Raw genomic sequence first — 22,684 nt, forward strand, 5'->3', positions numbered from 1 at the left:
AGGGCCGGAGCTCCTTCAGCAAGCACCGATCGCGAGGTCACGGCATCCCTACTGTTCACAACGTAGCAGCAGCCGCCAACAAGATCCGCAGAGCCCGCAGGGTGCAGCACCCAACAACTCAGCGCAGCGCAGCTCCGCGTTCTCCCCTCTGGTTTTTGTCCCTCCGCCCGCGCCGTAGCGCGCTGCGAAGGGCGGGGCTTGAGAGGGCATCCCGGAAGCGGAAGTGCGTCCTCCCTTTTCCGCTCTCTGTAGCCGAGAACCGTAGCGGTGAGCGCGGGGTGGGGCCGTGTGGAATCCGCCGCCATCCGAGGCCGTGTGGGGCTGGGCGGGCTCGGGGGGTGCAGGGTGAGCGGTGGGGAGTCGGGGGGGTTGATGGCGGGCGTGGGGTGACCGTTGGGGCCGTGAGGATGATGCGCTGACGCCATCTTGGCCTGTTCCTCCCGCAGGTTGGAACGAGCTGAGCCCGGGCTGGAGTCATGGTGAGGAGGGGGCTCGTGGGGGAGCGGGTGGGGGCTCGCAGACGTGTTGTGGGGCTTCTCTCAGTCCGTGGGTGGAGGTTGTCTGGTTCCTTGTGGCTGTGGGGTCCAGTAGGGGAACCTCCGTTGTTTTTTGGGTCTGTGTGTGTGCAGAGTGAGGAGTTTTCCCCTTCGTGCTGAGGGGAGGGTGGGGAGAGAGCTGCTCCTGTCTTTGGAGGTGCACTTGGGGGTCTGGGCTGAGCCCTAGCTGAATGGCTGCACCAAAGGCAGAACACAGGGTGAGTATCAGCTCTCATCCGTGCTGTGTTTCATCTTTCAGCCTCGCAAGATTGAGGAGATCAAAGACTTTCTGCTGACAGCCAGGAGGAAGGATGCAAAGTGTGAGTGCTGAAGCTGCTTTAGGGGAGGAGTAAGGGTGTGCTTCAGCAGTTCCCCCCCCGATGGGGGCTGCAGGCCGAGGCTGCAGGCACCCATTGGGCCGAGCAGCTCTGTGCTGTGGAAGTGCTGAGGGACTCTGTGCTGAGGCTGTCTGCGTGCAACACCAGTGGCATTTGCAATAGGTTTTGCTGAACAAAGCTATCTTGACTGCAGAGGAGCTGCAGGGGAGGAGGTGCAGTCCCAGGGATGAGCTGGTCAGGGCTGGGTGCTCACTCACTTGGGTTTCTTCCGCTGCTGTTCACTCATGGGTGTTTTTGCCAAACCCAGGTTGCAACTGGTGGGAAGCTATTTGCAAATATTAGCCTGTCTGTGATTTAGTAAATCTTTGACAAGCTAAAAGATGTTGTTCTGTTAAAGCTCTGCGACACCTGACAAGTGAATCACGCTTAAACTCAAGTTTTCTATTGTTGCGAACACAAAGACAATTATAATTGGAAAGCTGGAATATTTTGTCTCAGTATTTAACAACGTGCGAGGAGTTTTCCTTTATTTTTTCCTGTATGTGGATGTAGCTGTCATGGGGATGAGGTGCTTTAATTCTGGAAATGTTTTGTTAACTCAGTGGTGTGGGCGAGAGAGGGAAAGTTCAGTGTGCACCGCTATTATATTTGCTGACAGCTGCTTACAAAGCATTTCAATACCTTTCAACACATTCTAGACTTGGCAGCAGCTCTACAGCTTGTTATACTGAGCTGCCAGGGCTGTGCAGTGGGAAAGGAGAGCAACTGACCACAGCTGTGAGCAAGCTGCTTAGATAAAACAACCCTGCGTGGCTGTAAAGGAGATGAAGAACTGCCTGCAGACTCATTGCAGGGGTCAGAGCTGCTATGCAGATGCGGAGGATTACACGAAATAAGTCTGTTGTGCACTTCGGTGCTCTGTTGAGAGTTTGTGATGCTGTACACTTCTGATGCTACTTGTAAATATCTGCTATGAGACACAAAGGTCTCCACGCTTGCTTTGGGATATGTAGGATTTGTGCTTTTGCAGAAAATGGACGTGGTTCTTAAAAGGGAACATGTGGGGTCGCTGCCGTCCCGGTAACCACTTCCTTAATCCTGCAGCCGTCAAGATCAAGAAGAACAAGGACAATGTGAAGTTCAAGGTGCGCTGCAGCCGCTACCTTTACACCTTGGTCATCACAGACAAGGAGAAGGCAGAGAAGCTGAAACAGTCCCTGCCTCCAGGTATCACCAGCGGGGCCTCCCAGGGGCCGGCCTGGGTCTGGGTTCTTGTGCTGGAGCACAGCTGAGCTCAGCATGGAAGGGGGGGCAGGAGGTGCAGTCTGTGAGTTGCCTGAGCGAATGCTGCTCAAACTTCTGAGTGTTGATAAGTGCCTGGGAGCTGTGAGGCTCTGGCTGCTCTTTGCACAGCTGCAGCCTGTGCTGGCAGGCAAGGGGAGCTGCCCCAGCCCTCTGCAAAGCCAGCAATAAGCTGCAGCTGCGTGTCTCCTGCACAAGGGCAGATGCTGCTCTGCTGGCCAGACAGACCGGGCGATGAGCCATGTTACAAACATTTTTTTTGTCTTTTTCTCCTCCCTAGGTTTGGCTGTGAAGGAGCTGAAATGAACTGTTTGCACCTAGATTTCTCCACGTTTATTACAATAAAAATTGGAACTGTTTCCAGGTGTCAGGCTTGTCCTTTCCAAACGGCACCGTGCTGAAGCCATGTGTGTTCCTCTGACTGCTCTAGAAGGGATGGCTTCTGCCACGCATAGCCTGGACCAGCTACCCCAGTGTGCCAGCTCACAGCCTGGTGCTTCAGGAGCTGGTTTCAGTGTGTGTGCCCCAGCAGAGCTTGCAGTGAGGGGCACCCAAGGGGGCTGAGGCAGTTTCTCTGTGTGTATGAATGGAGCGTCCTGTCAGCTGCCACATGCTCTGCTTTCACATCCTAAGTGTTGGGCCTCCTCTGCCCATCCAGCTGGCAGCTGTCCGGTGAGACTGCGTGCCAGAACAGAAGGCTGCTCAGCTGTAGCTTTTGCTGGCATTAATTCGAGGTGAGCCTCCCAGCAGGGCTGCAAGAAAGCTCAGAGCTCCTTAGGCTGGCAGAGAGTGGCTGGTTTGTCTGCTACTGTGGTTCCCCATCACCTTCCCTGATGCAATGTTCCCTGAAGTCTTCTGGGGCCCAGTGAATGTGAGCTGTGCTGGGAGCACCCACGCAATAGACAAAATGATCCTCAGTCACTTTGTTTTCTCACCCTGTTCCTGATTTAGGTGCAGCTTGCTGTACCTGGAGCGGTGGGTATTAATAACACATGCTGGAGAGGAGAGCCATAAAGAGTAAAACTTCTTGGCAGGGAATGGTATTTTGCCAGGGATTTGTGGTGGCAGCGTGGAGTGGAAAGTAGATGTGTTCATCAACGTAACCCTGCAGGATGAGGTACAAAACATGGTGTCTTTCCAGAGTGGATGTGAGGGATGCCCAGCGTGTCCTCAGCTGCTGGGGCAGCTGGGATGGAGCAGTTTTGGGGCACTGCTGCAGCAGGAGCCCCCCTGGGGTGACTGGGTTGGGTGGGAACATCCTCAGTGCTGATGCTGAGCTCAAGCTCAGCCCTTGTGACAGAGTCCTGGTGAGCGGCCCTATAAGAGGATGGCGGTGTGTCCCCCTGTCACCCCATTAGGGTACAGTTTGCTTATGGGGGCAGCAACGCTCTTACAGGAGATGGAGGGATGCCTCTAGCACTGAGGTGATGGGATGCAGCACCCTCGTATCGTTAGGGTACGGTTCCCTGATGTAAGGAGCAAAGCGATAGGATTCAGCGATCCTTTTAACGGGAAGCGCAGGGGGTGCAGTGCTGCTATAGCAGCAAGGTGAAGGGTGCGGTGTTTCAACGCAAGGAGAGAACAGAATCCTTTGAGCTGGAAGGGGCCTTTATCCTGTTCCAACCCTCCAACAAAGAACGGAGATCCCTGCATCTCCATCAGGGCGCTGAGCCTGCAGCCGGACGGGGCGATCCAGGCGTCTCGACCAAACGCCGCGGAGCGAAGAGCCGCACGGCGCGGGGCAGCACGCGGCCCGCGCTTTTCGAGGGGGCGTGGCCAGGAGGAGGGCGTGGTCTCCGAGGTGGGCGTGGTCACTCGGAGGGGGCGTGGCCCGGTGGGCGGAGCGCGGCGTGGCGGCGCGTTGCCCCCCGCCATCAGCGGCCCCGGCCCGACCCGGCCCCGCCATGCCGCCCGCCCGCGCCGATTACCTGGCGCCCTGGTGGGCGGCCTGGCTGCACGGGCTGCCCCACCGCGGCTTGCGCCTGCAGCCCGTGCCAGCCGCTTTCCACCCGCGGGACCCCGACTACCAGCAGGTACGGACCCCGCGCTGCGCTTCGCGCCCCCCCTTCCCTGGGCTCGGGTCCTCCATCCCCCCGCGCTCCCGACGCTCATTCGGCAACGGGCTTTTGGGGGGTGCGCTCCGCGCTGGGGGGTTCGCGCACCGACACAAAGAAGCACCCGCTCCTTGCAGTGACCGCTTTCACCCCTCCTGCTGCCGGCACAAAGCGCTCTTCTTTCCGGGGAGGGCACGTTTGGGCCCCGCCGTTAATCCCGGTACCTCCGGTACCCCCGGTTCCCGGTACCGCCGAACCGCAACTACAGCGGATCCCGGTGCGGGGCAGCGCTGTGCGAACCCCCCCGATAGAGCGCTGTGCGGTCCCTGCGCTGAGCATCCCGGGCACTGCCCGAACACGGCAATGCCTTCCCGGCTCCGCACCCACCCTGCGCCGCGGGAACGGGGACGCGAACGGGCGCCGCTTCCTCTTTCCCCTTGTGACCGTCCCGTGGGAAGCCCCGCCACCCAGCACCCCCCAGCGCCTCTTCCCCGAATCGCTCTGCGAGCCGCACGGCGTCCCCTTTCCCTCCGCAGTCGCTGCTTTTCTTCGGCTTGGTGTCCGCCGTCTGTCTCGGCATCAACCTCCTCTTCCTCACCATCTACCTGATCTGCTTCTGCTGCTGCAAGCGGGACCAGGAGCCCGACGCCAAGCGGCCCCGCTCCTGCTGTGTCACCTGGATGGCTGTCACCGCCGGGCTTGTCTGCTGGTGAGGGATGCTGCCACCGTGTCCCACACTGCTGCGCATCACTTCCATGCCCGCGCCACACCAGGACAGCCCCGGGGTCTCATCCCCATCCCTTTACCACCCTCCCACTAATCCCAGCAGTCGCTAATCCCAGCCCGCGGCAGATGGCGGGCGGTGCTGTGACCCAGCTGGCAGCCCGGAGCGGCCGCGCTTCGTTGTGGCCGCCCTTAATTGTGGATTGTGACCACCATTAATTGTGGCCGCAGCAATTAGGCGAGGGGCAGCAGCGCTTTGCCCTGTCCACCCCTTCTCTTGTTTCCCCCCCCTTTGAGCCCCCGGGAGCAGCACGCGGTTCCCTTTCGTCGCGCAGCAGACAAAGGCTCACTGTCTGCCTGCGCTGCGCAGCAAATGTCCCCGCTGAGCTCCCTGCACCTGTCCCATGATCTCTGCCCAGTCCTAAGGCAGAGCACAGGGACGTGGCGCTCGCAGCCCCCAAGGGCTTTGAATGCAGCGGGATCTTGGGCTGAGACCAAATTGGAGCGGATGGGTTGGTGTTTGTCATTTTTATTGGTGTGGCCACAGGCACGTGCTGGGGTCGGGTGCATCCCTGCTGCTTTGCCCACTGTGCTGCTTGTCAGCAGTGGGTGTTTTCCAGCTCATTCCCCTAATCTGCTTTGCCTTGATCTCTCCGGGTCTGGCAGGATCCAGTGCCCAGCCCATGGAGCAGTTCTGGGCTTGGGTATCACCGAGTCAGAGCGCATCCCCATTGCAGTGCTATCCCTGTATGTCCCCAAGCCACGGTCACCAGATCAGAGCAGGTCCCCGCTGCAGTGCTGTCCCCATCCCCAAAGCTAAGCGCTGCCTTGGGGCCTTGGGGTGAGCGTTTCCCCTTTCTCTAACCCGGGTCCTCTGTCTGCCCCCAGCACGGCTGTTGGTATCGGCTTCTATGGGAACAGTGAGACCAACGATGGGATTTACCAGCTGCTCTACGCCCTGGACAACGCTAACCACACCCTGACTGGCATCGACACACTGGTAGGGCTGTGAGACCCCCCTCCCCCGTGCCCCTGGGTGCTGCTCTGCTGCTGCACGCTCATAGCTTTTCCTTGCAAAGTGCAACTGTTCCCAGTGTGTCCAAGGGCAGAAAGCACTGAAAATCTGCCTGAAATGGGACTGATGTTCCCATGCAGGAGGGGGGGCTGCAAGGGACCCTCCCCAGCCATGCCACGGGGCTGGGCTGAGCCCCCTGGGGCAGCCGGGCTGAGCTGAGCACAGGAGGCTGACGTCAGCCCTGCAGAATGGGGCCTTTGTGCTGTGTTATCCGTGACGGGGCCATCCCCACTGTGCCTCAGCTGCCCTTCCCTGCTGCATCCCTTGAGTTGGGGATGCAGATATCTGCCCAAATTGTAAGGTTATCCCCCCTCCCCACCCCTCTCCACACTAACTCTCATTCATGGAGTGGCCAAGGCTGGAGAGGGCAGCAGGACACCTTGAACCTTGTTCTGAGCCAGGCATCACTCGCTGTCTGCACCGCAGGGGAACCCCAAGCCCCTTTTGAGCCATCCTCATCCCCCCTGTGCCTCGTCCCCAGGTGGCAAGCACCACACAGCAGCTGCAGGTGGCCCTGGAGCAGCACCTGGAGCAGCTGACCGAAGTGCTGGCAGCACGGGCTGACTACCTGCAGACCCTCAAGTTCCTGCAGCAGCTGTCAGGCAACATCGTGCTGCAGCTCTCAGGGCTGCCTAGCTGGCATGGTGTCAGTGACGACCTGACTGCTCTGGCTGCCAACGTCTCCTATGTGGAGTACTACCGGTGAGAGGGGACAGAATTCTGAGCATTCCCCATCCTGGGGTGCTGGGAAGAATAAACTGACGGAGGCCTTCCTCTGCACCCAGGTGGCTGTCCTACCTCCTCTTCTTTATCCTTGTTCTCACCGTCTGCCTGCTGGCCTGCCTGGGGCTGGCCAAACACTCCCGCTGCCTCCTCACCATGTGAGTGCCCACCCAGGGCCGGGATGGGGCTGTCCCCGTGGTTCCATCCTGTCGTGCTCATCCCTCTCCCTGCAGGATGCTGTGCTGTGGGCTCCTGACCCTCATCCTCAGCTGGTGCTCCATGGCTGTGGACACGGCTGCAGCGGTGGTGAGTGGGGGCCGTGGCGTGGCTGTGGGGCTGCTGAGCGCCGTCCCAACCCCACTGTGCTCTGTCTCATCCCCACAGGGCACCAGTGACTTCTGTGTGGCCCCGGATAAGTTCATTATGAACCAGACAGAGAGTGAGATCAGTGCAGGTAGAGAGCCCTAGTGCTCCCTAAAACGTGATGGTGGGGGCTCAGGGAAGCCGTGCTCCACGCTCTGACTCTCCCTATGCTGCTCTCTGTGGTGCTCACACTGACATCTCCGTTTTACTTCACAGAGGTTGCTCACTATTATCTGTACTGTGAGCAGAGCCTGAGCAGTCCCTTCCAGCAGGTATGGGGGGATGGGATCCTTGGGGTGGGGGATGGCCACCCAGCTCTGACCCCCCCGCTGCCTCTTGCAGGCTCTCACCGTCTTCCAGCGCTCGCTCACCACCATGCAGATGCAGACCCAGGGCTTGATCCAGTTCGCCCTGCCTCTCTTCCCAATGGCTGAGGTATGGGGTGGAGGGAGTGGGGTTTGGTCCCCTGTTCCCATCTGTTCTCACCCTTCTGTTCTCCACAGAAAGACCTCCTGGGGGTCCAGCAGCTGCTCAACACCTCAGAGACCAGCCTGCATCAGCTCACTGCCCTGCTGGACTGCCGCGGTCTGCACAAGGTGAGGGGGGGCCAGGACACAGCCACGCAGCCTCCAGGGTCCCCCAAGCCTCCATCCCTACCCCATCCCATTGCTGCAGGACTACCTGGACGCTCTCATTGGCATCTGCTACGATGGCGTGGAGGGGCTGCTCTACCTGGTGCTCTTCTCCCTGCTGGTGGCCGCCTCCTTTTCCACCATGGTCTGTGCTGCGGCGCGTGCCTGGAGGCACCTGGCAGGCAGGTGGGGGCAGCGCGGACCCCTCCCTTGCTTTTTGCTCCTGGGGCTGATGATAACAGGCACCTCGATGCCCTGCAGGGAGCAGGACTACGATGACATCGATGAGGAAGACCCCTTCAACCCGCAGGCACGGCGCATTGCTGCCCACCACCCAGTGCGGGGCCAGCTCCGCAGCTTCTGCAGCTACAGCAGCAGCCTGGGCAGCCAGAGCAGCCTGCACCCCCCGGCACAGACCATCTCCAATGCCCCGGTCTCCGAGTACATGTGAGCCCACCCAGGGTTTCCCCACACCCGGTGGATGCTGCGCTGGGGGCTTTACCCCACTAAGCATCTCTTTCTCCGTGCAGGAACCAAGCGGTGCTCTTCGGAGGGAACCCGCGCTACGAGAACGTGCCGCTGATCGGCAGGGGCTCCCCCCCTCCCACGGTACGGTGGGCAGCCGAGGCCAAATCCTTCTTGTGACTGTGGGCGTCGGGTGCTGGGAGCCCCCATGGGGCTGTGCAGTGGGGCAGGGCCCCCTCCTCTTGTGCCGGATCTGCCTGCAGATCGCTGCTCCCCATCTCACTAACCCAGTTCCTCACCAGCCCATGAGGGCTACAGGGAGAGGTCACCAACCACGTGCTTGGAGGAGACCAAAATAGTTCTCTTTCTGTCTGCTTTACTTTTCTCTTTTTTTTTTTTTTTTTTCTAACTCATCCCAAGAATTTCAAAGGACACTTTGTGCAGTAATCCATGCGTGCTCACATCCCCTCCCCCCCTGCCTCTGCTGTTTATTTAAACCCACCCTGCCTGTTAATGCCCGCTTTATTTTATTTCTTTTTGTTTTGTTTTGCATCAATTATTTTGGAGCTAAGTTGCCCATCAAGAGTAAGTTCAGTTGCTTCATCCTCCCCAATTCTTGTCCCTGGGCTCCTGTCCTCACTTCCACCCTTGTAGCTCCCTCCATCCTTTCTTCTATGGGGCTTCTTTGCTCCTGGGCAGAGCGTGGAGGGCTGGGGAGGGACAGGGCCACGTTCAGTTTGCAGCCTGCCCGTGCCAGGGGGCTGGAATTGGTCTCCATCCCCATCCCTTCTCTGTGCAGTTTTTCTCCCTCTTCTAACAGCATCTATCTGTTTCCATGCCTGCATCCCAAGGACTCATTCCTCCCCATCCCAGCTCACCCCTTGCAGGGCTGCCACTGTGGGGCTGCCATGGGAACAGGGTGACAGCCGTGGCGCTGCTGTGATGGTTGAGGTCCCCATGCTCTCCTCTGCTGGGGACAGTTTTTGCAATCAGGTGAAAGCGTGGAGGCTTTAATCCGATTGCACAGCCCTCACAGCTGGAGGGCTGCTCTTGGGGGGGGTGGATGAACACAGGGATTAATTTGAGCGCTTCTCCCCACCCTGAGTGGTTGAATTTAACCAGGATTCAGATCCCTAAGGAAGGACTTTTGTAGTCCGAAATAACAAACTCAGAATAATCTTCCCTAATGCCAAGTCAGGGTGCTCCTCCCTCCAGCAAAGTGCTGTAGAAATTGGATTGTGCTCCATTATCAGAGCTGGAGGTTTTGTCTGGCGACTCTCCCAACTTCCAGCTGGGGCAGAGGCTGGAGAGACCCAGGTTAACGGGGATTAATACCAATAGGAAGCAATTTTCCCATCCATCCTCAGGCTTTCTCTTTGCTAGCAGTGATGCTGGGCTGGGAGGGATGTGGGTGTTTGCTGGGGGGCTCTGGCTGTGCTCACCCTGCCTTCTCCTGCAGTACTCCCCAAGCATGCGAGCCACCTACCTGTCCGTCACCGACGAGCACCTCCGGCCCCAGCACACCGAGTTCCCAGCCTAGCAGCTCGTCCTGCAGCTCGAGGGAGGAGAAAAAGCCACTGGCATCCCCCGATGGAAACCAAAGACACCCAGAGCCCCTTGGTGGGCGAGGGGCTGCAGATGAGCTCCGGCCGCAGGATCCATGCTCCCTGCGCTCTCTTCCCTGGCAGCTTCTGCTCACTCTCACGTCTTTCTGCCTTATGGGATGCTTTCCTGGACTGACTGCGGCTCTCCTGGAAGGCTGGAGGTTGTTCACCTCTCCCTTTCCACCTGCACCTGCTTGGGGTGGTTTTATGCCACGGACAAGGACCATACCTGGGTTCCTTTGACTGGAGCGCACCCTGGGACTGGGGTTGTCCCAGAGCAGCTCCCTCATCCCGTAGCAATGCAGTACCAACCACTAGTGACCCCACCACCTTCTCTATGCCAAGGGGTGTGGGATAGGGATGTCTTGACCCTGCTGGCTTTCTTTTGCTTTGCATTTTGTAAGTTACCTTAAGGGCAGAGATGTGGCTCAGCTTGCCACCTCTGTTCCAGCTTGGATTTGCTGCGATGCATGTTGGCTTGTTGGCTCTTTTTGGCAGTCCTGCTCCCTGGGGCAGGTTCCCCTGTTACGTGCAGGACAGCTCTGGGGTAGCCACAAATTCCCTGGAGAGCTTTAAGGACTGGAGCTGGCTGTGCCAATAGGGGACACATCCCTGCCACCATGCCCGCGTTGCCAGAGCTCTGGGCTAAGCCAGGATGCAGCAAAGGAGCCAGGAGGAGCCAACGTGGGCTGATTGAGGCCCTTTGTGGTTGTTCATTTTGGTGTGGGCTGCCCTGGGACCTCTGGGCTGCAGTTCTGGTTGTCTCCTCCCTGTTTTGCCAGCTCCCTGTGAGCTAACAGTGCAGTGGCAGAGCAGGGGCTGTCCCTGGGCAGAGCCCCATTGGGTACTACTTGATAGCAGTGTCTCGCTGTGTCTTTTAAAGATAACTGTACATATCCCTTTGTCCCCTGACTCCATCTGTTACACGTGACTAGCATTATTGGCTGTTGGTAACCTGAAAGTTTTTAATGGTTTGTTTTTTGTTTTGTTTTTTGTTTTTTTTTTTTGGCTTTTAACGTTTTGATGTAACGGTACCATAGGAGAGCTGTTCCCCAGCGCATGTGGACTAACCTCATTGGGACTCCCACTGGGAGGAGTGGGGGTCCTGCCTCGTTTCTATGTGCTCTCGGGGCAAAGACAATAAACATTTATTATACTAAAAACCATCTCCTCCCTGCTGTCCCAACCTCCCCGGGGGCACGGAGTTGTCCATCCTGGGGGGGGTCCAGGGTGCTGTGAGGGGCAACGTGGGGCTGCTGATGGGGTCTGAGTGTCCTGTCACATCTTGGGCTGCTCTCTGCAGAGCCTGAGAGTGACCTGGGGGACGCTGGGTGGGAGCTGGGAGATGCTGCTGCTCTTCCACTGGGCGCTGTGGGTGCTGCAGCTATCACGGATGCCCTGTGGTTCCCAGCCCAGGTCGCTATGGGTGTGAGGAGGGGCTGCCAGCCACATGCAGGAGGGTTGTGTTGGGATGGGGTCTGGCTGTGGCCTGCAGTCAGGGCACCAGCAGGGGATGCGAGGCTGTGGCTGCTGGGGCTGGACACACACACACGCAAGTCCAAGCCTGTTCCTAATTACAAAGCCGGTCCCAGTGTTAGCTGATCCTAATTAGCCACGTTCTGCCCTCCCAACATGGCGGCGAGCGGCGGACACGCCCTCCTTGCCCTTCCCAAGATGGCGGCGCCATCACGTGACGCCAGCCCGCTGTTGCCGGGTAACGGCGGACGCGGCCCGGTCTGCCCGCGCTGAGCCAGGCCTCGGCCCGGGCCCGCCATGGAGATCGTCCACATCTACACCAGGAAGCGCAGCGAGTTCGGCCGCCACTGCAACTTCTCCGACTGCCCCGCCAAGGTGTGCGTGGACATCCAGCCCGACCCCAGCCTGGCCGACAGCTTCTTGCTGCGGAACCCGGTGGACGCTTGCGTGCAGCATGGCAGCGAGATGTCGGAGCACGAGGTGAGCGGGCAGGGCGGGGGCCCGCAGGGCCGAGCGGGGCCGGGCTGTGAGCCCTGCGGACTTCGTTAATTGCGGCCTGTCGCTCCCTGCAGGCCAACACGGAGCGGGTGGAGGTGGAGAGCCGCGGTATGAACCACGTGGAGGGCGGCTGGCCCAGGGACATCAACCCGCAGGAGCTGGAGCAGACCTCGCGCTTCCGCAAGAGAGTGGAGAAAGAGGAGAACTACGTCAACACCATCGCACACCTCGGGGCGGTGAGGCCGTGCCCAGCCCTTGTCCCCACGCCTGTCCCTTGTCCCCACACCCCGCCCGCTGCCTCCAGGCTGGCAGTGTGACCTCATGTTGCTCTGCCCGCAGCTGGTGGAGCACTGCGTCAAGCAGAACAACACCATCGACATCTACGAGGAGTACTTCAGGGAGGAGGAGGCGGACGAGTTGGAAGAAGAGGCTCCTTCTGCCAAAACCATCAACGTCATCAGGTCGAACCGCCGTCCCCTCTGCAAAACCCACAGTCGTTCCCATCTCTGTCTGCAGTGCTCATCCTGCTCTGCAGCCCTGTGACAGGCTGCTAAAAAAACTAGAGCAAGCAAGGGGAAAGCCATGGCTTTAGGACGGTTTGTGGATGGGGAGACCTCCTGCTGCCCCATGCCCTGTAACCCGTCTATTCCTCCCCTCCCTGTCCTGCCTGGGCAGTTCAAACATACGTGCCAATGCCCATGGGCAGGCGCAGCTCTGAGCATCTTCTAACAGTGATCTAGGCAGGATCCTTTTTTTTTTTTTGGTTTTTTTTTTTGTTAATGCCTTAAAGATTATTTTGCACATGTCAGGGGCTGTTAGGTCATTTCTAGAAGTCAGATCCGGTAACATAATTGGATTCTTAGAGATGTATAACTGGAAAGACTTTATTAAATCATCATCTCTTCTTCCCCCACCCAGCCCCAGGAGAATCATTTCCTGCACTCAATGCTCAAGGGCTGCAGCTTGTTTTAATTGCGATTCCCACCGTCATCCCAGGGTGTGACAAAGCTGTTAACAAACTAACATCTTTTTTTGATGTCCTGCTATCAAAAGGGATCCAAACGTAACAAAGAGGACAGCCGCCCATCTGTCCTGGCACCCTGACAGATGCAAGAAGCTGGCAGTGGCTTATTCCAGCCTGGAGTTCCAGCAGAATGCAGAAGACATGAGCTTTGACTCATACATCTGGGATCTCGGTAAGGGGATGAGAAAACTTGCTTGTCAGTAATGTTGCCACTGCGGAAGCACTTTGTGCGTTCAAAGCATCTCACAGATGTAGCAAAGCACCACAAGGCTCTAGAGGAGGAGAGCAGGGGGTGGGTTTCTGTTTTGCCCACAGATCAATGCAAAGCAGGGCAGAAATGGGACCTGAAAGCTGGTCAGCAGGTGCTCAAATCCCACTACATGAGTTCATGAGCCAGAGCGCCTGCGACCACAACAGGCAGCTGAGCCACATGTCTCTTATGTGGTTTTTGTGTTTCTATGGTTCATCTGTGCTTGATTAAGAGGCAGCATAAGCCCAGGCTGAGGATTGCCCTCTTCTGTCAGGTTCGAACCTGCTGCATTTTGGAGTGAAAAGTACCAAGAAGCGGGTCAGGATAGCACGGGTCTGTCCCCAGGCTGACAGCCAAGGGCAGGTCACCTCCCATCCCTGTGACGTGGTGTGAGAGCCTGCTTTGGAAGCAGGGCGCTGTGCCTCTGGGCTGCCTTTGCACATCACTCTTTACTCATTCCTTCTTGGCAGAAAATCCCAGCAAGCCGGAGCTGGTTCTCAAGCCATCATCCCCTCTTGTGAGCCTGGAATACAACCCCAAAGACTCTCACATCCTGGTGGGGGGATGCTACAATGGACAGATGGGTAAGGAAGATGGGTTATGCATGAAGCCACGATAAGGAGGGTCTGGCTTTGTTTAAATTCAACAAGAGCTTGGTTCCAGCACTACCACACCCTGCTCCTCTCGGGGCTGCTCAGAACCTGCCCTGTTACCCAGCACGTCGCAGGCACTTGGGGTGCTCAGCCAGAGCGTGGCAGGTGCTGCTGGGTCAGAGCACGGAGCAGTTACACGTGCTGCACTCCTGCCTCACCCACAGCCACATCTCTTTATGTGGCAAAAGCCCAGAAGAGTTGCCATCACTTAATTCAATGAATTGTTTTTGTGCTGTTGTTTCACGTGCCTGGTAAAGGGCCCCTCTTTGCTAGCTTCGTTTTATGGCTGTTATTTACTCGGCTGCGCAAGTTGTGTGCCCTTTGGTTTAATTGCTCTCATTTTGATGTTTTCCTTGCCATTTGCAGCAGCAATCAGATCTGACAGGGCAGGCATCACGGAGCTGTTCCTGCACGCTCCGCAGGTGATGGAGGGGGGATTTCAGCACGTCCTGCACAGCTCCCCAGGCGTGTGGCACCGGCCCAGCAGGGCGTGTGCCATCACATCCAATTGCCTGATTAGAAGCAAGCGAGAGGGAGCGAGTGTGGCTCAGTGCCACCAGGGCCCAGCTGCCCAACCTGCGCCGTGACCTGTCCTCTGTGCCTGTCAGAGGCAGATAGGGATGGATAGCTGCTGCTGTTCCTGGGACCTGCCTTTGTTAGTTGCTGCCCTTAAGGCACGTGGGAGGAGAGGGCGCAGCCAGGGTCAGGTCAGAGAGGATGGTTCTGAGCAGCACTGAGCACAAGAACTGCTGTTGGGGGCATTAAGACCACATCTGGTCCTGCTGCAACCTTTTCTGCAGAGCAGGAGAGGAGCTGGGGGGATGAATTGCCTCTCAGGATTGCAGTGCAGCTGCCACAGAAATGATTGCTGAAAGTATCGGGGCTATTTAATGTTCCCACCATCTAGCTTCGTGTTTGCAGAAAGCACAAATTGTTCATCCCTTCAGGATGGGCATCTCCACGTGCGATCACAGGAGCAGGATCCCAGCCTCAGGGCCCTTCCCTGGTTTCAAGGAGCTGGGCAAGGCAGCTGGAGAATATCTTGACAGCTCCTTTTCTTTCACAGCTTACTGGGACACCAGGAAGGGAGGGCTGCCTGTGGAGGTGTCCACCGTAGAGGCCAGCCACAGAGACCCTGTGTATGGTGCAATCTGGCTGCAGTCCAAAACTGGCACTGAATGCTTCTCAGCCTCCACTGATGGGCAGGTAAATGGCAGGGACAGGGAAAGGGCTGGGTGCTCGTACGGTCGCTGCTGGCAGGCACCGGCAGCCCAGCATGCTTTGGCACAAGGCAGCTGCCCAGCTCCAGGCTGCTTGGCTTCCCAGCACTCATGGCTGAGAGCAGCCCCTGCCTTGAAGTATCCTTCCCCCGCAGGTCCTGTGGTGGGACATCCGCAAGCTATCCGAGCCCACTGAGGCACTGGTCTTGGACATCACACGCAGGGAGCTGCTGGAAAATGCTCTGGGTGCCAGCACGCTGGAATTTGAGCCCACCATGGTGAGCTTCCTGCACACAAATGGTGTCCTAAACGTGGCAGGTGTGTGAGTTGGGCAAACCTGAGCAGGGCAAGCAGTGCCAGTGCCTGGAGCACAGCGTTGCAGCATGTTCTCAGCCACCTTTATCTGTCAGAAGCCGGTGTGCTCCTAAAGTATGGAGCCACGCTGGCAGCTCAGCCTCTCAAGCCCCCTGATCACGGTGTGTCCCAGAGCTCCATTCTGCCCATCGCTGGCTGCAGCTGGCTCCCCTCGTCACACTGCACAGCCCTTCACTGAGCAGCCGTCCCCCACACCACGAGGTCCCACCCTGCTGACAGCTGCTCTCCTGCTCCCACCCTCAGCCTACCAAGTTCATGGTGGGCACAGAGCAGGGCATCGTCATCGCCTGCAACCGCAAAGCCAAGACGCCCCCCGAGAAAATCGCCAGCACCTACAGCGGCCACCATGGGCCTGTCTACGCGCTGGCCAGGAACCCTTTCTTCCCCAAAATCTTCCTGACGGTTGGTGACTGGACTGCTCGGATCTGGTCGGAGGAGACAAAGGAATCATCAATTATGTGGACCAGGTAGGTGTCAGCGGGCGTAGGTTGGCCCTGCAAAAAACCCTCCTGCTCTGTGGCAGAGTAACTGGCAGCGAGCGTGGGGTCTGTGGGCAGGTACCACCTCTCCTACCTGACGGATGGCTGCTGGAGCACCGTGAGGCCGTCTGTCTTCTTCACGACCAGAATGGATGGGACACTGGACATCTGGGACTTCCTCTTCAAACAGAACAACCCATCCCTCAGCCTGAAGGTCAGCTCACCACTGCTCCTGTTCTCTCGCTCTGGGGGAAATGGGGGCTGCCCTGGTCAGCAGTAACACCAGCCACAAGGCACAGAGTGAGGAGCACCTGGGGATGGGGTCAGGGGATGGAGGAGCTCACGGGTCTCTCTGTACAGAGCTCTGGATCTGCTCTGTCAAGCAGCAGCCTTCAAGTCCCCAGATTCGCACATAGGCTCCCATTGCTGGCACACACATGGGTTTCTGCCAGCTCATCCTGCCTGGCTTCCCTAGAGGCACCAGATAAGGGCTGAACACTGACATCCATCCATCCTCCCTCCCCAGATCTGCGATGAGCCCCTCTCCAGCCTGCGCTTGCAGGACAACGGCTGCATTCTGGGCTGCGGCTCAAAGCTGGGCACCATCACCCTGCTGGAAATCTCCTCTGGGCTCTGCACCCTGCAGAGGAACGAGAAGAACCTGGCCAATGCAGTATGTGTGCTCCAGGTGGCGAGCAGCCGGATGCCTGTGCAAGCAAAGCCCTTAGTGCAGCCAGCATGTAGCTGTCCCCATGGGGTCCTCTGCTCCCCTCAGCCCCTCTCTGCCCTAGATGTTCGAGCGGGAGACCAAGAGGGAGAAGATTTTGGAAGCCCGGCACCGGGAGATGAGGCTGAAGGAACGCGCCAGGTCGGAGGGTCAGGGCTTGGAGGCAGAGGAGATGCTGGAGGAGAGTCCCCAAGATGCACTCGACCGTGCCCAGAAGGAATTCTTCGAGGTCATTGAAGCAGAGCTGCAGAGGAGGGCGCGGGCGGAGGCCCAGCAGCCAGGCAGCAGCAAGGTACTGGGACCAGCAGCTGTGAGCATCCCCAGCCCTGCATGGCGGGGATCAGTGGAATTCTGCAGGGGACACTGATCAACCTCAGCCTTTCAGGTTAAAGAACACACAGAGGAGGAGCTGGCGGCTCAGGGGGAGGAAGGCGAGCTGCCCAAGTACGAGGAAGAGGACGAGGAAAAGGACGCTGCCAAGGTCAACTCGAACCATCCTCGTGTTGCTCTCCCCCTCCCTGCTGGGGTGGCTGCTCGGGGGTTGGTGCAGGGATGAGCCCCCTACCTGGGTTCCTGGGGCCTCTGCCTCCGTGGGGCAGCCCCAGACGCTGTGTCTGCTCTCTCCACAGGAACCGTAGCGGACGGGACCAGTAGATCGCACAGAATCTGTGAAGCCATTCACAGATGCTCCCTGGCCCTTTGCCCTCCTGATTTTTCTGTAGTGTGAATAAACAGGAGCTTCCCACACCACGCTTCCTGTTTTGTCACAGCGGGGTTGAGCAGAGAGTGGGAAGGTCACGTCCTTTCTCCCTTCCATCTCCCTCCTGGGACCAGGCCACAGTGCAAAGCCAACCACCAACCACGGTGCAACAGCAGCTGGTGCCCTATGGTCCATCTTGGGATCCTGGTGTGGGCAAATCCCCCCTCGCCCAGCCCATTACTTCCCCCCACCCTTGCCTGTGGAGCCAGGGCCGGGGTTATCAGCTCTGGGTAAACACAGCCCTGCTGTTATCACAGTGCAGCCCAACTGCCGGCTTATCCACCGCTCAATTATTAATGAGCTGCCTGTTGTGTTCACCCCGCAGCACAGCTGGTGACAGGGGGATGGGGCTGCTGGGGGGGGGACAGCATCTGTGCAGTGGGGCTGGGGGTGAGCCTGGAAGCAGGACCCCTTCCCAGCCCCACTACAAAGCCAGCGAGTGTCACCTGCTATCCAGGATGCCTGCTGCCATGGGGTGGGGGCACAAGGTTTGTTGCCCTCAAGCAGAACGCTGCTGCTGATCCAGCACAGCCGGCTTTGGGGTCAGCAGGGCCCTTGAAAACCAGTGGCAGTTTGCTGACTGTGAACGGGAGGATGCAGTGAGGCATCACCCAGTCAGTGCAACCCAAGCTCAGGTGCAGCCGTCAGGTGCGGCTCCTACCCCAAAGCACACAGGAAGCCCAGCACCAGCCTTTGGCCAAGCACCTCATTAAGTGCCAGCACTAATTACATCCATAGTGTGACAGCGTTTCCAGGAGCCTGAGCAGGACACAGCTCTGCGCTCCCCCCCGTGCCACCTGTCCCCAAGGCAGCGAGGGGCCGGTGCCAGCGGGAGGGCTCACTGCCCAGCTGCCCCTTTAAGCCAATCCCAGCAGTGTTCGCTTTCTTCCCAGGAAAATGAGCCTCTAATTGCAGCATGGGGGGGGTCCCGGGGGCTCCATCGGCTGCCGGCTGTGCCAGCCCAGTGCCAGACTGCATCCAGCGATGGCCGGCGTGCAGGTCCCCGTTCTGCTGTCCCTTCATCCTTGTCCTCTCTGCCCCACACTCACTGGCCGTGTCTTGCAGGTGGCTCTTCGCATCCGACCCATGAGTGTGGCTGAACTGCAGAGGGGTGCCAGGCCCATTGCCCACCGCCTGGATGAGCAGGTACAGCTGTGGGATGGGGATCCAAGGCAGGGGACAGGGGGATCAGGTACACTGGATAAGGTGGGATCCTTGATGTATTCTGGACGTACCTGGGTGCACCTGGTGCTGCATGCGATTGCACACACGTGTGATGTGTGCGCTAAACAGGATGGGGTGCACCTGCAGCCTTACATTCCCTGCAGAGATCCTACAATAACAAAGCAGCAGGATGGGAGTCCAGCAAGGATTTACTGGGTCAGGAGAAGCCCTTCCTGCAGGGCTGTGGGACCCCTCTCCCCATCCCCAACTCAGGTTACAGGGGAGGCCTGGAGGCTAAGTGAGGAGGGAGAGTTGGGCAGCCATGAGACTGGCTTTGCCACAAAGGTTGAAATCTGCATTGCACTGAGAGACACCAGGGATGCTGGCAGTTGCAATGGGGTCAGCACTGGGCCCCCTCTGTCCTGGCATCACCCACAAGCAGGGGTCTGGAGTTGGTGCAGGGGTACAAACAGCATCCCTAGAGTGTGATTGCATTGCAAACCAGCTGGAGGTGTGCAGCTGCGGGCACCTTGCTGGGCTGTACTCACAGAGGTGCTTTTGTGCCAGCGGGCAGTGGAGCAGCCGGCTGGGCAGGTCCCCTTGGCACTGCACACAAAGCAGCTTTGAGCCCCAGCTGCTGCCTGGGGACAATGGGACGATACAGGAACATAAAGGGCCCTGGCCTGGAGGGAACACTGGCAAAAGGGAGGCTGGAGGTGACCCCAGGAGCATGGGGGTGACAGGTGCCCTAGGCAGCCCCATTTGTGTCCGCCAACAGGTTGTGGTGCTGCGGGACCCCATGCAGAACTCTGATAACATCCTGCATGCCAGCCGCTCCCGGGAGAAATCCTACGTCTTTGATGCAGCCTTTGACTCCACATCCACCCAGGTGGGTCCACGGGATGGGCAGGGTGTGGGGACGTGGGGTGGGAGCATGGTGTGGGACAGCCAACTGGCATGGAGGCACTGGGATGTGCCCTGGGACATTCACCCCCTCACAGGAGACCGTGTACCGTGCCACCACCAGAGGCCTCATTGCGAGCGTCATCTCCGGCTGCAATGCCACCATCTTTGCCTATGGCCCCACCGGTGAGGGGCTCAGGGATGGGCCCAATATGGCAGGGGCTGCAGAGAGAGTCCCAGCCCCAGATGAGCCATCCCCTCTCCCCTAGGCTGCGGGAAGACCTACACCATGCTCGGCACCAACAGCGAGCCTGGCATCTGTGCCCGCGCCCTGGGTGACCTTTTCCATGCCATCAAGGAGTGCAGCAGTGATGCAGAGCATGGGGTCTCCATGTCCTACCTAGAGGTGCATGGGAAAGCTGGCATGTTCCACCTCCGGGGCAGGCAGGGAGCAGCGAGTGGCACACAGCCGGGGTGTCGCTGTGCTGCAGGGCCGTGTCCCCTATGGGTGCCCATGCCACGTGGGATGTTCCCAGCTCCCCCCTCTGATCTACAATGGAGATCTCCCCCCAGATCTACAATGAAGTGATTCGGGACCTGCTGAGCCCCTCACCACACTCCCTGCAGCTGCGGGAGGATTCCCGTGGCACCGTCCGAGTGGTCGGCATCACCGAGCTGTCAGCCAGCAGCACCGAGGAGGTGGGACAGGGGAAGTCTGTGGGGCAGCGGGGAGCAGCGAGCCCCTTACCCAGCACAGCCTGTCCTCTCCAGGTCCTACGGCTGCTGCTGAGGGGGAATCAGCAGCGGACACAAGAGCCCACAGCTGCCAACCACACGTCGTCACGCTCCCACGCCGTGCTGCAGGTCACCGTGCGGGGACGGGGACTGCGCTGCGGGCGGCTCCAACTGATCGACCTGGCAGGCTCCGAGCGGGCGGCTTGGGTACGGCATGCACCCCTGGGAAACCCCTGGCTCCTTTTTATTGCTACCACATTTTTTGCCTTCACTTTACTGCCCAGACACGGAACCGTGGGCAGAGGATGAAGGAGGGAGCGCACATCAACAGGTCACTGCTGGCTCTGGGCAACTGCATCAAGGCGCTGAGCAAGCCGGCGGGCAGCGCGCACGTCAACTACCGTGACAGCAAGCTGACCCGACTGCTGAAGGTGCGATGGTGTCGGGGGGCACGGGCTGCTCCCCCTGCCCCACTCAGCTGTGTGCTTTGCTGCCCAGGACTCGCTTGGGGGTAACAGCCACACGGTGATGATCGCCCACATCAGCCCTGCCAGCACTGCCTTTGAGGAGTCCCGCAGCACGCTCACCTACGCCCAGCGCGCCAAAAGCATCCGCCCCACGGTGGGACCGGGAGGGTGGACAGCATCCCGCCTCCTGCCAGCACCCTCCTGTCCCCTCCTTGTGCAGCTCTGGTCCCCAACAGGGAGGGCATAAGAGCCGGTCCCTGCTGCGCAGCCACACAGTGCTCAGGGACCAGGGCTGGGGATGTGCTGTGCTGCAGCAGTGAGATGCTCACACTGTGCCCATTTCAGGTGAAGCACAACCTGCTCAGCAGCTCACCCCATGGCAGAATTGTGGCCAACCTGCGTGGGGACATCCAGCACCTCAAGCACCAGCTGTACACCGCACCAGGGCCAGGTAAGTACCGTGCCATCCACTACACCCAGGGTATGCCTGACCCCACTGTGCTGCCTCAGAGCTGCAGGGCTTGGTGCTGACACCCATATTCCCAGCCCAGGTCCAGCTGCGGGACAAGCTGCTCAATGCCTGCCATGAGCAGGAGGCCCTGTGCCAGCACCTGGTTCAGCTGGAGAGCACAGCACTGCACACTCGGCTGGCAGCTGCCCGGCACCTCCGCATGCTCACTCGGTATGTGGGTGCAGGTGGGGTCCCCAGAGAGCTAGGCTGTGTCACTGAGACCCCAAAATGCCTCCTCCAGCTGGAAGAGGAGAGCATGGCGCTGGGGCAAGGAGGGGCAAGGGAAGCCAGGAGGGCCCAGTGAGAGCAGGAGGAACACGGATGTGCCAGAACCAGCCAGCGTGATCGCAGCACGGGAGAGCTTCATGGCACTGGTGGAGAAGCAGGGCAGACTCCAGGAGCAGAAGGTGCGGGAGCCCCAGATGCAGCATCCACAGCTCAACCCCACATCTGCAGGGAGCTGAGCTTGAGGAGTCCCTGCCTAGCGGCACCACTCACCCCAGAGCACTGGGGTGCATGCAGAGGGCAAAGGGCCAGGCAGGTTGGTGGCCCTCTAGCAGGGATGCTGACCCCTGGGAAGGGGGATGACGCCGGGATGTGCCCACAGGCAGAGCTGGAGCGGCGCTTCCAGCAGAGCCAGCAGCACACCCGGCGGCTGGAGGAGGCTGTGCAGCGCAGGAGCAGCTCCGTGCAGCAGCAGGAGCTGCTGGCCCTGCTGTGCCGCCTGCACCAGCTGCAGCTGCACAACGCAGAGCTGCGCTCCCACTCCCTGCTCCAGGGTGGCTCCCGGCACTTCCCAGCCACTGCCGTGCAACCCTTCAACCAGCACCGGGCTCCCCGCGCCGCAGAGGTGAGCACAGCACACCCACAGGACCAGGCTCAGGCGAGTGGCTGTGCTGCGGTGACGGAGCCGCCGCGCCGTGGAGGAGACATTGAGCAGCGCCAAAATCACCGTGGGCACGGCCAAGCCGTGTCAGTCCCGTGTGCCACCTGCCCCCGAACTGAGGCATGTTGCCAGCAGGGACAGCCTGGAGGGAACAGCCACCCTCCTGGGGGCCGTGCAGCCCGACCCCTCCCCACGCGCCTGACTGTGAGCGTGCAAAAAGCTGGAGGAGAGGGAAGAGCCACTGGATGCCAAAAGGAAAAAGAAGCAGCTGCTGCCCTTCGAGGTCGCCAACCACGGGGTAGGTGGCAGCAGCACCGCACCCTGATGAGCGCACCAGGAGACACGTTGCTGTCCATCTCCCCCGCTGCAGGCAGGGCCAGCACCCACCGCTCAGCTGCGTCGTGGCGATCGGCCCAAGGACCTCCAGCAAGGACTGGTGGAACCCCCAGTGCTGAGCCGAGCTCCCTGCTGAAGCACAGCCATCCCCGTGCCAAGCAGTGGGCTGAGCACCCATCCTGCCCAGCTCAGCGCCTCATGTAGCCCACAGTGCCAGCCCTGCTGGGGCCGGTTGACCAAACCTCCCCGTGGGACACACGCAGCTGTGCTGGGCAGTGACTGTGCTGCTGCTCAGCACCTCCGTGGCTCAGCAGAGCGGCACAGGAGCTGAGGTTTATCCTTTTGGAGCATTAAAAGGAGGCACATGAAGACTGGGAGTGGTGTGACAGCTGATGCGTCCCTGTG

At 59.4% G+C, this 22,684-nt stretch overlaps 3 protein-coding genes across 3 annotated transcripts; all 3 read left to right on the top strand.

Moving 5' to 3' along the window:
* Positions 1-445: 445 nt before the first annotated feature.
* Positions 446-2,535, top strand: RPL38 (ribosomal protein L38). Its single transcript, XM_079544184.1, has 4 exons — positions 446-479; positions 796-856; positions 1,979-2,101; positions 2,457-2,535. Exons 1-4 carry the CDS (start codon positions 477-479, stop codon positions 2,480-2,482), a joined length of 213 nt encoding a protein of 70 aa, XP_079400310.1. The 5' UTR covers positions 446-476; the 3' UTR covers positions 2,483-2,535.
* A 1,545-nt stretch (positions 2,536-4,080) lies between these two features.
* On the top strand, positions 4,081-9,751 carry TTYH2 (tweety family member 2; the record flags this gene model as incomplete). The annotated part of the gene is made up of 14 exons (XM_079544315.1): positions 4,081-4,209; positions 4,767-4,939; positions 5,842-5,953; positions 6,510-6,730; positions 6,814-6,909; positions 6,985-7,057; positions 7,136-7,205; positions 7,331-7,386; positions 7,457-7,549; positions 7,618-7,710; positions 7,790-7,932; positions 8,008-8,193; positions 8,277-8,355; positions 9,671-9,751. The coding sequence occupies 14 exons, from the start codon at positions 4,081-4,083 to the stop codon at positions 9,749-9,751; spliced, it is 1,605 nt and encodes a 534-aa protein (XP_079400441.1).
* Positions 9,752-11,588: 1,837 nt separating this feature from the next.
* Positions 11,589-21,521, top strand: LOC306953363 (dynein axonemal intermediate chain 2-like; the record flags this gene model as incomplete). The annotated part of the gene is made up of 23 exons (XM_079544258.1): positions 11,589-11,771; positions 11,864-12,025; positions 12,129-12,250; positions 12,843-12,985; positions 13,534-13,647; positions 14,783-14,922; positions 15,092-15,214; positions 15,555-15,778; positions 15,869-16,004; positions 16,317-16,463; positions 16,582-16,809; positions 16,903-16,998; positions 18,343-18,423; positions 19,220-19,330; positions 19,443-19,530; positions 19,614-19,750; positions 19,918-20,043; positions 20,116-20,286; positions 20,364-20,510; positions 20,578-20,700; positions 20,892-20,997; positions 21,057-21,228; positions 21,299-21,521. 23 exons carry the CDS (start codon positions 11,589-11,591, stop codon positions 21,519-21,521), a joined length of 3,303 nt encoding a protein of 1,100 aa, XP_079400384.1.
* Positions 21,522-22,684: the final 1,163 nt, after the last annotated feature.

This window comes from Tetrao urogallus, assembly GCF_951394365.1.
Source record: "Tetrao urogallus genome assembly, chromosome: 18".
Classification (NCBI taxonomy): Eukaryota; Metazoa; Chordata; class Aves; order Galliformes; family Phasianidae; genus Tetrao; species Tetrao urogallus.